This window comes from Vidua macroura, chromosome 6 (genome assembly GCF_024509145.1).
Source record: "Vidua macroura isolate BioBank_ID:100142 chromosome 6, ASM2450914v1, whole genome shotgun sequence".
NCBI classification, from domain to species: Eukaryota; Metazoa; Chordata; class Aves; order Passeriformes; family Viduidae; genus Vidua; species Vidua macroura.
Window position 1 is genome coordinate 35,139,574 of NC_071576.1, and position 15,915 is coordinate 35,155,488.

At 37.2% G+C, this 15,915-nt stretch overlaps 1 protein-coding gene across 4 annotated transcripts in view; it reads left to right on the forward strand.

Moving 5' to 3' along the window:
• SIPA1L1 (signal induced proliferation associated 1 like 1) overlaps positions 1 to 15,915 on the forward strand; it is a 197,449-nt gene that overhangs the window by 150,038 nt on the left and 31,496 nt on the right. For all 4 annotated transcript variants that reach the window (XM_053979928.1, XM_053979931.1, XM_053979929.1 and 1 more), the window contains 5 exons: positions 30 to 133; positions 1,269 to 1,426; positions 4,962 to 5,538; positions 6,605 to 6,879; positions 10,405 to 10,680. In XM_053979928.1, the coding sequence (XP_053835903.1) occupies positions 30 to 133; positions 1,269 to 1,426; positions 4,962 to 5,538; positions 6,605 to 6,879; positions 10,405 to 10,680 (1,390 nt within the window). The remainder of the gene's footprint in view (positions 1 to 29; positions 134 to 1,268; positions 1,427 to 4,961; positions 5,539 to 6,604; positions 6,880 to 10,404; positions 10,681 to 15,915) is intronic.

Genomic DNA, 15,915 nt, shown 5'->3' on the forward strand with positions numbered 1-15,915 from the left:
TATTTTTATTTTGTCTTCTGTAACTGCAGCTGATTCAACAGGTACTCACTCCCTGTACACAACATACAAGGACTATGAAATCATGTTCCATGTTTCTACTATGTTGCCATATACTCCAAACAACAAGCAGCAGGTAAGATGGGCTCAGAAGTAGATGAACTACTGAGTATTTATGAGAACTTTTATGCATTACTAGCAAAAAACCACTTAAGGAATGAAAAGTAAAGGTGGCAGTCTCTGTGTCAGGGAGATGAGCAAAGTAGATGATTGTAGGTACACCATAAATTTTTCTTCATTGGACTGTTTTCTATTTGATTGTGCATTACTTTGATGTGAATAGTATGCAATAATGTCAGTAGCACATGTCAGAAGGACCACAGCGTACCTGATGATTCGAAATAATTCTAAACCTTCTACAGCGAAGTCAATTGCCGTTTAAGGTTTGCATTCAGCAAATTGTAATATGCACAGAGATAATGAGTGGGTGGTCCAGCACACTACACAAGAATACGTGAGCCAAAATCCTTTTGTCAAGATCCTTTATTTTCCCCCTTTTTTTTTTTAAACTCTATGTAATACTATTTGGGCAGAACTGCTTTGTTACACTGAAATACCTGGTCTTGTTTAACACTAAGCCATATTGTTTTGTATGATGTATATACATTTTATTCTAGAAATGGTGCTTTGGACTTCTGCAAATAAAATAGAGATTTTTGCTTTACAAAGGAAGATAACATAGAATTCTTTTTAGTTTGCTTTTGTACACTAAATGTTCTACTACTTTGTGGCTCACCTTCTCTTGTACTGTAGTCTTGTATTTACTGAAAGAAGCCTACCAGGAAATTATTTATAGCATGTCTTAAGGACAATGTAAGCTTATTTTCAACTTCAAATAGAACCTACCACTGGCTTGTAAAAATGTGTAGAATGGGGGATGTTTTCCTGCTTCCATGTATCACAGATTACTCTTGATACTCACAGGAATTGTTTTTCCCCTTTGTTTAGCTTAAAATTTTCTCTTATAAGTTCACCCTCTATGCTACATACAGAAATGAAATTGTTACGAAAACAACCATGCCTGAAATTTATTAGGTGAACAACTAATTCTGGTACTTGTTATATAACCCCCAATTGTTTCAGTTTTCAACTTGAAGTATCACTTGGGGAAAGAAAATGTGCTATAGTAATTTATAATAATGAGAAATAAATGACTGGAAATTTGTGAAAAGTCTATTTTAACCTTTTTTTTTCTTTTTCGCTCATTAAAGCTTCTGAGAAAACGACATATTGGAAATGATATTGTGACAATAGTTTTCCAGGAGCCTGGAGCACAACCATTCAGCCCAAAGAACATCCGCTCCCACTTCCAGCACGTCTTTGTCATTGTGAGGGTGCACGGTCCCTGCACTGACAGTGTTTGTTACAGGTAGCTATTGCTGCAGTCACTGAACACATGAGTGCAAAGCCAGCTGTCATTCTTCTCCTAAATTCTCAGTAGGGAAATGTCATGAAGCAGGAGGGTTAAGGAGGTTTTGAGTCATGTGAATTTAGAACTCTTTTAAAGAGTAAATAGACACACGAATATGTAGATGAAACACGCCCAGTGAGGAGACTGCTGCTGTCAGCTGTGAGTACACACACACACGCATATCAAGCACTTGGAAATTATTTTAGAATTGCCGTCTCACTTCCTTTTTATTATCTTCTTTAAGAGTATGCTAGAAGAATATTTTTGCATTGATAGAAATAGAAAAAAGGAAAAAAATCACTTCCACTTTTTGCTTAGATAATTTGGTCATTTAGTGTATGCTCTATTTTCGAAATTAAGACAGTGAAAAAGTGTGACTTAACCTTTCAGGAAGAAGCTAAGCTCTCTTCATTTCTTCATTTCTTACCTCATTACAGACCAACAAAGAAATGATAGAGAATTATGCAGGAAAAAATAAAGTCTTAACATGACCTTAAAGTCAATATGATTAAAATAGAAAATGGTAATTGATAGTAACTTGTAATAAAGAAGTGCAAGATGATATTCCTAGTAGTATAATTTTTAAACTAAATTGCGAGCATATAGAAATAATGTTTCTGGGTGACACTTTTTTACTATCAATGGAAGTTCTTACCTTTGTTATATACGGAACTCTTAGAGTATTTTCATTGTTAAATGTTGACTGATCTCAGAAAACTTCTATAAAGCATTTTCATTTAAAATATGAAATGTCAGACCAGTGGATTTAGAGCATGTATCTTGAAATGAGGTAGCCTTAGAATTAACTTGTTTTTGCTGAAATACAAATATTCACTCAAGTATTTTCTTAAGGCAAGTGCTTATTTAGAGGAAAATCTAAGACTGCTGTGTATGAGTTGGTGTATTCTTTATTTTTTGAGTACATATAGATGGGTTAGAGGCTTTTCTGTCCTCAGAAGTTTGGTAAAGTTCACAGAGCATTTCTGAAATTGATCCTGAACTTTGTATATGCATTAACTCTCCTGGACTAAGAATGTTCATATGGATACTCTTTTTCAGACTGCTTATTGAAAAATTCAGCTGTTGCATAATTTATGTGAACACAGCTTTTCTTAAACTCTTAGACATATGTTTCAGCTCTTACCCTGTACACAAAGTGATTTTGAAGCAAAGGGAACGTAGGAAATGCATCCACAAGGGATGCAGATGCATCTTTCACTTGAATTGCATATTAAAACATAGATCTGCTTTTGTCTCTTACTTTAAGTAATAGGACTGCATATATTGTCTTCCTTTTGAAAGGCATAGGAATGATTGATACTTGCTAAACTGTAATAAAGTCAAGTATCTGAGGGCTCTATTTTTGACCTTCAGACTCCTGAATCACCTCATTTTTCAAGTGTTTATAACTATAAGGGCTGGAACCTCATCGGATGCTTAATAGTAATTTTGGCTTTAGTGATGGTACAGGCTTAAGTTTTAAGGGGAGGGGAAACAGGTGTGCAAAACTGTTGGGAGAATGTCAGTGTTCATTTTGATACACAAGACCACCAGGACATTGTATGTTTTCTGTTCTTTGATTGAAATACTGTTTTTTCTTGTCCTCTCAGTGCAAAAACTTGATTTGTAAAATTTGTAGAATTCTATTATGAAAAGTTTTTTCTAGGAGACTTTTCAAAGTAAGTTTGACCTCTTTTTCACTAAATTATTTGGAACAGTTTCATGGATTCATAATTCTAGACAAAACAGGAAACCATATAGCATAAAAATGTACTGGAATTTATATTTAAAAACAACATAAAAGGAATAAAGTCAAGCGCTGTCTTGGCCAGTGATTCTCTCTCCCAACTAAGATAAACAATATTTCAAAAGTTTGGCATCTCTGAGCATTGCTCACTTTTTAAAACTTCTCCAGCATGTGTTAAAGATTGAATTCTTATCCCTATGATTCATGACACTGAAAACTGAACCAAACAAAATCTTGCTGATAGTTTCTGGTAGGTTTTCATTGTATTCAGTAATTGTGTTTAACGCTTAGACTTCCATTTCTTAATAACAGATTCTTCAGGACCACTAGAGATGAGTCAGTTGCTTCATGAGCACCCCCTGTTGCATACTTTGAGATATACTGGTATACATAGGGAGGAAATATGACAGTAATGACATCTTTCAATATCAGTTGCCAGAAAATATAGTAATTAAAAAAACAAAAAAAAAAAAGGAAAAAAACACCCCAAGCAATTCACAACAGGAAAAGCAAAACAAACAAACAAAACACCTTACCACTCAAAACTAGAAGATATGGTTGTAGAGTGGGTGACTTAATTTTTATTTTTGATGTTCCTATATGCTCTCTCATACTCTGAAATCTTAGTTACTGAATTTTTTGGGGGAATTTCTCTGATTATGTTTAAGAATTTAGATAAAATCAAAATGTGAAAATAATACCAGCCTGTGTTCTAAGTGAAACACCACATACTTTCCTAATGTGGTCAAGTTTTATCCTATTCCTCTTTATTTCCATTACCATGGTATCTTGGCTAAAGTTCGTTAATGATTTTTGAGATCTAGTTACAGATATGTGGTAAATCCTGTTTGGACTGTTGGAACATTTCTTGTCACAAAACTGTCGAAGTAGAGTTTCAGTCTCTTAGGATAGTTAGCCAAGTGAATGATACTGGATTGGAATGTCAAACAACTCTCATGTGATTTATATCAAAAGAGAATTGACAATTGAGAATAGCTAAGCTGGTCCCTGTTGCCTAAGGCAATCTTATTGTCAGTCCATCACTTGGTGCAGGAAGAATTGAAAAAGAACGTATCTGTTTCTGTAGTGTATCTCTGAACTTCTCAGAAGTTTCCTATTTCTGGTGTTTTCAGTCATCTTCTATCACTGGCGTGCAATATCAGCTAGTGAGGTTTTCAGTCATGAAATGCAAAGCAGTAATGTGATGTATATATGTATTCAGTCACCAGATGATTTTCGCAGTGGAACTGGCCTTGTGAGATGACTTCATTGCCTTTATCTTTTTAATGTGTTCATTTAATCTGTATTTCTAGTGTTGGTCACACACTTGACACTGCTTTCAGATGAACTTTTCAGTATTAAGTAGCTACATTCTAGCTAGCCTGTCTCATAGTGTGAGTTAGAAATTTTCTTTTTATACCAAAAACAAACAAAATTCAGAACTGCCATTCATGAGTGATTACTTATCCAAAAAAAAAAAAAAACAACACCCTCCAGTTTTGTGTTTGATGCTCTTTTTAAGCTGTGGGACTGGGAATGACTCAAAAATGCCTATATGTAAAAAAAGTGGCATTCTGTTTATGTAGTAAAGGGGGCATAATCTCCACGCTGGCAACATTAATATGTAAATTTAGGTGTATTGCTGAGAAAATAAAAGAAAAATTGAGGGAATGTATTGTCTGTAAGCAAAAACTGCTGAATTTGCCTAGAGTGAAACACTGTTTCTTATTCTTTTATTTCATTTAGTGTTGCCGTGACAAGATCCAGAGATGTACCATCCTTTGGCCCACCTATTCCAAAAGGTGTTACGTTTCCTAAATCAAATGTGTTCAGGGACTTCTTACTGGCCAAAGTCATTAATGCAGAGAATGCTGCTCATAAATCAGAAAAGTTCCGTGCGATGGCCACCAGGACCCGGCAAGAGTACTTGAAAGACTTGGCAGAGAAGAATGTCACCAACACGCCCATTGACCCTTCTGGCAAGTTCCCCTTCATCTCACTTGCTTCAAAAAAGAAGGAAAAGTCTAAACCTTATCCAGGAGCAGAAATCTATAGTTCTGGTGCTATTGTCTGGAGTGTCCATGCAAAAGACTACAGCAAGGGTATGGAAATAGACTGTCTCCTAGGCATCTCTAATGAGTTTGTAGTCCTCATTGAACAGGACACAAAAAGCGTGGTGTTCAATTGCTCCTGTCGAGATGTGATAGGGTGGACTTCAACAGACACAAATATCAAAATATTCTATGAGAGAGGTGAATGTGTTTCTTTGGAGAGCTTCATCAGCAACATTGATGACATCAAAGAGATCGTCAAAAGGCTGGAGGTTAGAATGTGTTCTCTTGTTTGGTTCCCCTTCTTTGTTTTCTCCTCTCACCCCTTGGCCAAGTAAAGCTTCAGTTTAAATAATGTCTGGGATTCCTAAAACTGTTGAAATTGTTTATCGTGAAATTTATAAGGACTTCCCTGCTTCTGTTTCTCAAAACCGAATATTGCTTTCACTTTTATCAGATATCAGCTAGTCTCAGCTGGCTGTGTGTGTGTGTGTGTGTGTGAAAAATGTGTTAACATATTAAAAAGACCGGGTCCTTCAGATGCATAAGTTGCTTCCACACAACAAGTACAGAAGTGTCACATTATTTCTTTTCTTTGTTTTCCTTCCCTTTCTCTGTTTCATAGACTTGCTGTATCTTGTTTCAAACGAATCTGCAATATCTTTGAGACTAACTTATTATGTTGCCAGCAGGGTGCAGTCCCAATCCCCACTGCAACCTTCAGATATACTCTGAATGCATATGATAAACTAAAAATGCAGTGAATCATGGTATCTCCCTATAGAACATCTATCCATGCTCAAAACATCTATCATGCTCATCCATGCTCAGAAAAAAAAAGGAAACTAGGCCCTATTAAGTTATCTTGATGACATTGACGCTCATGTTACATGGAAGAGTTGGCACAATCCCCAGTTTACTGTGCTTATTAGCTACATGGTACCATTAGCTACCATGCTACCAGTTCTGACTGAGAATTTATTTTGCCATTTCCTGAAACAGCCAGAAATGGAGAGTGTTTTCTGGTTACTAAAGTGTAAAAGACAGAGATGCTTGTCTAACTCCATGTGTTTTTCTGTTGTGTGCTGCCATGTATCTTCTAAAATTCCTGTGGGTGCAGTAAAAATTCCAAGGCAGAACTTGAGTAACCAGATTCTACTGAAAATCTTAGTTTGAGCAACAAGACTCATTTCAGCTGATTATGTACCTAGGACTGCAATATATATCCCTTGATTGTGTCCCACGATGATCCTAGGGAGTCGGTTGTTCAAAACTTGAGCTCCTAAACCACTGTTAGCCCCAGAGATGTCTCAATACTGTCTGCATTTCAATTCCCAGCTTGTGACCAAGGGCTGTGAAACCGTGGAGATGACTCTGCGCAGGAATGGCCTGGGCCAGCTGGGCTTCCATGTGAACTACGAGGGCATTGTGGCAGACGTGGAGCCCTACGGCTACGCGTGGCAGGCGGGGCTGCGCCAGGGCAGCCGTCTGGTGGAGATCTGCAAGGTGGCTGTGGCCACCCTGAGCCACGAGCAAATGATTGATCTGCTCAGGACATCAGTTACAGTGAAGGTCGTCATTGTCCCTCCCTATGAGGACTGCACACCACGCAGGTATTTTACAGTCACTGTGCTTGCTCTGAAATTGTATCTTGTTTTGTGGGAAGAGCCACCATAGAGTGCTAGCCTCCAAAAAAATGTAGTATAATTATAATACAGCATCCAATATTTTAAGGTTGGAAGGAAGAGAGCAGGAGAAACTGCCCATATTCAATCTCCATGCTCCCCAAATATTCATTGAATACTGAAATGTAATAACATGTGTGAAGCAGTTCATGGAACCATGGAATTGAACATGGAAATCAAACAATTTTCTAGTCATAGTTGTGTGGCTAGCGTGCATCAAAATTGATTGTACATGTTCCTGCCTACTTTTCAATTTGATAGTTTTTAATGCCTGTGAATATAATTCTTGAAAGCTAGAAATAGACTTACATGCTTCTATTTTCACAATAAGTAAGGCTGTAAATGATGGGGGTTTTTCAAAGGTATGGATCTGACCAGAGAAATTGCTGCAAATGGTTATTCTTCTTTACTCCATAGATCTTGTTGCATCTCTCTCACTCCCTATCTATATTAAGCCTGACACTCATGTCAATTATATTGCTGTTTTTATAGTTTAAAACTGTTGCTTCATCAGAAATAAGCAATAATGTGTTCATTTTTCTTAAACTGGACATTAAGTCCTTCCGTTTCTCCTGAATTCGCACTAAAACTTTTATAATTTTTATGAATTCTCAGTGTTGTCTGTAGCCTTCAGCCACATCACTAAGTCCCAATCACATGTTCCTGACATCCTGTATTTGTATACTGGAAATATTGCTATGTGATTAAAATGGAATGACGTTTAATAGAATACATTTGCCCACAGACTAGCTGAAGGCTGAGGATAGGTTTACCAAGAAGTAAGTACAGTTACCAAAGTTCAGAAGATTCCTTGGAGTGAGAGACTGAGAGAGCATTTTTGCAGTTCTTTTTTAATCAGTCTGTATCTTTGTAGGTGTAATTGCTAAAACTTTGCATGCCTAAGGCTGGAGCTGAACTTTAACACGTATTTATTATATTGATATGAAATTGCATCTCTGAAAAAAGACCTGATATTTGTGTAAAAGAAAAATTCCATGTTTGTTTTTGCTGTAAGCAGCATGAACTTCTTTTGTAAATGCTAGCCAAAGAGGAGCAGAGAGAAAAGGAGTTTTTAGCTGTCTTTTAGCTGTCAGTGGAAAATTGAATACATGTCAGGGATTAAAATGATGAGTGGCATAAGGTCACTCATGAGATATTTGGAAAGCTTTTGTGCAGTATTTAGCAGCCTGAGCAAATGGAAAGTTCAGCTGCAATCATCATGAAAGGATTAGAGCAGAAAAATCAGTGTGGAAAGCACAGATCCTATTATTTTTGAACTAAATTAAATACAGCCAAAACCAGGCTTACTTTTAGTGTATCCAAACCCATAGCAGTAAGAGAAATGACTGCACTTTTTGAAATACTCAGAGAATTTTGTTGCTGCTGTCTAGTGAGCAAATGTTCATGGTGGGTTATTGCTAGTTATAAAATTCCATAAAGCAACTCTTGATCCCCCCCACTCTATCCTAAATCATAAAAGCTCAAGAACTGTGTCTTAAATTTGTAGCTATCCTACGTGTATTACTAGAGACTTCAGTTAAGTATTTGCACAAAGCAGTTTCTCTTTTGGCAATCAGTTTTCTGCAACTGGAGTCCTTTTGTTATGTCCTCTGGAGGTTACTGAGTATTTCTGTAACAGTAAATTCTGCAGACCATAACTAAAATGAAGTTGTGTTCTGCTTGGAATACTACATTCATATGAGAAGCAGTCCCTATCCTAATAAACTGGTTGGCATGAAGTTGGAAGGAAGATCAGGAATGCAGTTAGATAAGCTGACTTGGCAACAGGTGCATGTACAAGGTCAGTAGGAGATGCAAAAATATATCCAGATACCCCAATTCACATTCTCATGCCCTGTGCAGAGGCAAGCCTTGTTATGGTTAAGTCTCTACTAAACCATGGTTATTAAAACATTGCCACTGAACTCATTTAGTGGGCTGATTGCTGCCTTTGAAACTAAGGACACAGCCTTAAGAGGAAATTGTGCATTCCTGCTTGTTAAACTGTAAGTACGTTGTGGGCGGAAAAAGAGAAACCCAAACTAAGTACATAAGCACAAGGGAAAGAATAGCAGAGACATAAAATATGAAGAGAAAGGAAAAAACAAAGGATATCAATTATCAATATTGTAGTTCAGTTGTGAGTGACTTTATCTCCTGCTCATCCCTGTCTACTGTGCAGTGGATCACATCAGAGAGGCCTGGGAGACTTTCAGGTGAAACTGGCCTACTTCAGAAGCACACCTCATGCCTTCCAACTGATAATTTAATTTAGACATTAAGGCTAGAGGGTAGACCAGCATAAAACTACAAAATGAATATATTGTAGGCAGCAAGACCTCAGCATTGACAGTTTCACTTTGTCTGTTCCTATTAGACCACACAATTTGCTTATGTGAGCAAACAAGTCAGATAACAAGTTCTGTCTTGTTTTCTGTTTTTTTGCAGGGAAGATATACTAATATTTCTCACCCCTAATGGTGTAGTTGCTTAGAGGAAGAGCTGTGGGTTCAAAATTTTGCACTGATTTTTTATTTTTCTTTGCATTAGAGAGTGATGTATGTAGATAAAGTAATCATGATAAAACATACTCATTTAGTATTCACTCAGATATATATACATTTGTCAAGAGAAATGACAAAATTATCCTTACTGAAGTGGAAGATCACATCTTTTTTCCAAGTGCCTCATTTGAAATATATGCAGAAGTTTGCCCTGCTTCTTATAGGGGCTACATTAGCTTATGTCCTGTTCTAGTCAGATTTTTATGCTGTGCTGTTCCTTAGGAAGCAATGGGCATCTTTGGGGTTTGGCATCTACAGTTTAGCAAGTCTTTCCATAATGTGCAGATTTATCAACTGAGGTGCTCCAAAGCCAAAGGTGTTTGAAAGTTATGTATGGTGCCTTATTTCACATGACTCTTGTCTTTTAATGTCTGTGCATCAGAAAGGTGTGTCTCAAAAAGAACAAACATTTCAGGTCTTATTTGTCTGGGTGCAGGTAAGTTCTAAAATCCCATTCTACCCTTCTAACATATCTTTTTAGCTTTTCTAGCCCAGTATCAGATGGAGAGTATCATCTTGACCAACTGGAATGCTGGAATGGGTGGCTGTAATGTCTTCTGGAGGGATAGACAAGGACAGGCATTGGGTTAGGGCTCAGAGATGGTGACAACAGGGTTGTTAATGTGTGAGAATCAGAGGAAAGGCCAGCAAGGCAGAGTCCATGATAGTCTGTTGTGCATCACTCACCAGGATGAAGAGACAGACTCTCACCATCACTGGTCCTCTTTCTTGTGTGAGCCTTCTAAAATTTGTTAAATAAACGTTTTGTAAAAAGAAAATCCCATACTTTCATAGAATTCATTCAGTTTCTGTCTTTAGATTTCTCTTCTTGTGAACAGGACACATGTTTTTATGTTTTATAGCTGCATGTTAATTTCTTAATTTCCAGGAGTTCTTCAGAAAACTACCGTATGCCAGTGATGGAGTACAAAGTGAATGAAGGAATGTCATATGAATTCAAATTTCCCTTCAGAAATAATAACAAATGGCAGCGAAATGCGAGCAAAGGACAAGGACCTCATGTGGCTCAGGTGCCATCTCAAGTCCAAAGCCCAGTACCATCTAGGATTAGCTCTGGAAAAGGAGAGGGAAAAATGCCACCCCCAGAACGAGCCAACATTCCCCGAAGCATCTCTAGTGATGGGCGCCCGTTGGAGAGCCGGAGGTACGTGTCTTCTTCACAGATGGTTTTTCATTGCTGCTCTGAACCTTGCCTGGAAAAATTCACAGGAGTTTTATCCAAGTATCTGAAGTATCTGCTTTTAATCTTGGTTTTAATTAGTCAAAAGACAGCATGACTATTAGTGAAACAATAATAAAAAGTAAATACCTTTCCTGGCACAATTAACCACTGAATTAAGTATGCTGGAATGTTTCCCTGTGTTGGATAGTATTTTGAAACTGCTGTGTTGTTATTTAAGTTTTAAATGAGTTACAGTCAGTTTTAGAGCTGAGTGTTCATGAACTTAGTTATTTTAAAAAAGTAAATAAAAAATTTATCTTGTTCATAGGCTTGGTGGAATTGCCTAAAGCACCCAAACCAAAAATAGTATCTGACAGGGTTTTTAGGAAGAGAATTCTGACTAGAAAGGAAGTTTATCTGATCGGGGAGTGTTCAGTGTTCAGACATTTTAGGCTAGAGGAAGAATTGTTCTAATTTTGGGTTTCTCCAGGGTGGTTTGGCGCTTTTTGTTGTTTCAAGTTCGTTAAACAAGAAAGCAGTTGTTAGGATAAAGGTATCAGGTCCATCATGTAACAGTATTTTTATTCTTTCATGGAAAAATATGTATTTGATAGCATTCAAATGAACTGTCATTGGTTTCATTATCTATACAAATCTGTCTGTGTATTTGCAATGAGATCTGTGGAGGTAAGCAAGTTAAAAGCTTGTATTTCTTATTTTGGACAATTCCTAGGAAAAAAAAGCTTTAGATAGGTTCTGATCATCTTTGTGGGTGAAAAATATAAAACAGTGGTAATAAGATGCATATTGTAGAAAATGTAAGAGAGTTTTAATGAAACAACTTAAAATTTTTTTCACGTCTTGAAGAACTGGGGATGGAAAACCATGTTCAAAGATCGTACAGCCAAGACCAAGAAATTACCAAGGTGAAATTGAAACTTCTGTGTTGGATAACTTGTTAGGAAATTACAGTGGTTGCTAAGGACTTAATATTCTTACTTTCTTTTTCTTAAATGTATGCTTAAAAAAACTCTCATCTGTGGGAGTTGATAAAAAAAAAAACCTGCAACACTGAAGGCACTAATAATTTCACAGACAACCTGACTAGATTGTCTGTTAAAAAAGGTTGCAGAAGCCACTGAAATGCTGGACTTGGTTCTCGAATTATGTATTTGGACCGACATAAAATTGCATGGCTACAGGGTATATCTGTTTGTTAGAGCGAAAGACAGGCAGATGCTGAACTGGGAAGAACAGCAGCTGAGCTGGTGGCGTTTTTTGCTCTCTCCAGTGCTGAACAATCTCCTTATGTAGTTCCAGAAGGCATAGTAATACCTGGGAACAGCTTAAGGCAGTGACAGACTATCGGATTCTGTTGAGTTGCTGGTTTTTCCAGACGCTTCCATCTCGTCATGGTATTAACCAGAGAGCTTGGCTGCAGTCTCGAGTTGACTCATGTCAAAGAGAGAGCCTTTGGCTGCCCTGAGAGAAGGGGTGTTAACAACTGTGTGTTCCTTGTGCATAAAATTGTATGCAGGCAACATCACATACCTAAGGCATTGAAGACTCATCTAGTCTCTGGAGGCTTCTAGAAGTGGGGGTTATGGCCTGATAAATGTTTGCAAAGTGAAAATTACACTTTCTTAGTCAGTATTTGTTTTCAAGAAGTGAAACTTTGACTTTTCATTTCCTTTATTTTCAGGGCATGTAGCTGGTGGTTTTTTTGTTGGTTTTTTTTTTTTTTTTCCTCTAGGCATTCTTTTAAGTATTTTTATTATTATTCAAAAAGGATTCTATTGGATTTTTCATCCTTGAAAGTATAGTATCAAAGTAGCTTTTAAATTTCACTGGGAATTTTTCTGGATGCTTGAAAAATGTCTTCTGTCATCTTTATGGTCTGCTAAACATGTTAGTCTTGGGTAGATCAAGTTTAAATATATCATCACTTGCATAAGGTTAATGTCTTTCCAGTTAAAGTGAAGAAATAAATTTTTTTCATTTTAAAGAAATACAGGAGGGGGAAAACCTCAACAATAAGATCACTGCAAGACTCATTTGTCTTTTCTCTATGTGATAAAAGAAAGCTTTGCTTTTCAGAAAGCTCAGATACTTCTTATTGTGGAAAGTCCTAAAATCAACAAAGGTGGGTTTTTCATAGCCCTCTTAACTACTGTCTCATTTCGTTTTTCACCACTAGTTTTTGTATTTACCCTGGAGGTGCTGAAATATGTGCATGTTTCTGGTGCAGGCAGTAGTGATGGTGCTCTGCTGTGCTTTGCTTCCTTTAGTCCATTTAAGTATGTTAGAAATAAATAAAATCTGCATTAGCGATCTTGAGAACAGGAGGATTTCACTTCATATTCATCGAAACATCATCTCCCCATAGAGACTGCTGTTGTAGGTGGGAGAGTACATTGCCTGACAATCCCTCATTCTGAGAAGGCAGACAGTCCAGCATACTACTTAAATTTGCCTTCTTTGGATTGTCTTCATACATCCAGCTTAATAGCTTATTTTCCCTGATCTTCACAGTACCTGGATCTTTGAATGTAGTTATTATTGATATGGGTGGGTATTTGTAAACAGGAAAAATAACCCAGAACTTTATAAATCTTAAAGTAAATCTCTATTGTTACTGCAACATTAAGACTAAAAATCTAATCATATAAATTCAATAAATCCCAAGTTATATCTTATTTCACAATATTAATTACCACATGGGATACTATATAGCCTATTACCCAGAATGAATATCAGAAGGATATGCTAAGGAAAAAACAATAAACCACATATGTGTGAAATAAACCAGAGCTAAAGTTTTTGGAGAACATGTAATTATAGCCTTTGATTTTTTTACTTATTTCCCCCCTCCTCTCAGTTTTCAGGTTTTTTGTACACTTGGCTTCCACACTCTATTGAGAAGCACTGTGCAAGGAAAGGAGAGGAGATAATGGTAGATAATTATCTGTTTTTAATTAATTTGTCAATTAAACTGTAACCAGTTTTGACTAAAACTTGATTTGACAGACATTTGAAAAAGTGTGGAAATCAGTGATGAAAGCACGTTGAAGACCCAAGTCTGGACTTGAGCACTTCAGTCTGCAGTTGATTACTGCTGGATGAAAGCTCAAGGCTCTTAACTAGAAAATTTCTGAGCACAGTCAATATTTTAAACTAAGTGGAAAACTGAATTATGACGTGACTACGGTCCCAGACTGGCAGTAAAACTCCGCAGTATGGAAGTATTAGAACAATATCATTGATTGGTGTTGTGTCATATTGAGGACTTTGAAGCACATATTGAGGATTTTGGAGTCTTGCCCTAAGACCCCATACTTATTTGAATGATGTCCACGTAGTCAGTGATAGTAATTATGCCAGTTGTAGTTTATAGGTTAATTCCTGCTGGCAGATTCTATTTTAAACTGTTCCCATATTACCTAAAAATCCTAATCTGCTGCAGTGTATCTTGGATCAGTGATGTTTTTCCAAATACAAACAAACAGGTGTCTGTGCTCATCTTGCTACCTGTCAAGTCAGCATTGTAGTACATGCACTGCCTACCTCACGGGGTTTTAAGATTTGTTATTTAAATGTTCTCATAACATTCTTCAAATTAAAACACGTACTAACATGAGATTACATGCCACACACTTCCTACCAACTCTGGGACCTGGAGCTGGATGTAGCAGTGAAAAAAACAGAGGTTTGTTGGTATGCATGCCTATGCAGCCAAACTCTTGCAATGTAAAAACATCTGAGAAGAGCCATGCTGTGTCATGTCAAGATTTGGTCATTCTTGTTTGACAAGGGCCATCAATGGGGGGCCGGGGAAAAGCATAAGAAATGCTTACAAGTGTAAAGGAATACTCCTTACCGGGTCTGACAGTCCCCTGGCTGTCTGCTGTGTAAGATTGCCTGGAGCTGCGTTGCACCTTTACTGCTGTGGCTGCTATCGCTTCATCCAGGTTCCTGCTAATTGGTCTCTTGGTAGCTCTAGACCTCCTACTTATTCTTTTGTCGTGAGGGATAGTGAGTAATCACTGCTTGCTTGGTCCAGTGTGATTCATGTTTGGATGAAGTGAAGCAGAGAGGATAAGTTTCTCTATAATCCCTGGAGCCACAGAGCTTCTCAGTGTGTCTTCATACACAAACTCTTCTATATATCTGGTGGCCCACTGCCTGCCTCTGTGTCTTTTCTTGTTACAATATGTGTTTTCTGAAAGGTGATGATCAACTTGAAAAAAACCCAAAAACTTGAGAAGGTACAACATGACAGCATAATTAGCTTTTCTGTTTCGTTCGCTATCCCCTTCCTCAAAATTGCTGGGTTTTTCTCCTTTTTGAATGGAATGGATTGCTTTCCTTTAAACATGAGAGCATTTGAGAGCATGTTTGCAGGGAATTGTTGTGGCTTGCAGTATTATTAGGATTGTAAAACTCAAACACATGGATGGTAAGCATGCCAGAATTAAGATTTGCTGTGCTGTTTCCTTCAGAACTTTTGTGTAACTGTATATTCAGATGCTTCTTTTGATTAAATTACAAGAATTTCTTGTAACAGAGGACATCTGCCTCATTCAATTCACACAGTGGATGCAGCTCATTAAAGAAGAGCTATTTAATTTTTTTTTTCCTCTTCATTACTCTGTCTCTTATTTACTGGATGACATTCAAATCCTGTTGTAAAGATGCCATTACTAATTCCCCTCTAAGCTTTACAGTGGTGCCCATTACTATAGTTTCTGAATGCTTCATGGGTATTAATTAAACTTACTTTTCAAAATTCTTATGTGAGAAGAGATGTCTTTGGCCCTCTTCAGATTAAGAACAAAGGTAGAGAGATAAATTATGTTCTAATTATTTGTTCTGCCTATTTTGACCATCTCATATTTGGAAGTGTGCCCAGCATTGTTAGTATTTTCAAATTATAGCCTCACTTGACTTCAGGTGCTTTAGGAAGATTTCAGCTCAGAGATATAGTGGGCCTTGGAATTAAATAAGGCCTTTGAAAAATTAAAATTAGCAACAACAAATGAAAAATTATCATTAACAAATACAGTAGTGGTCACATTGGAGTGCTCCAGCAAGTGCAAAGTAAGAATTCAGTTTGCCAAGGCAGCACTGACTGTAAGGCCATTTTCCCTCTTCTGCCAGCCTGACCCTCCTTGGCTTCTGAGCTCTGCAGCTCTTGCAGGAGAAGTTGTAGCACAGTAT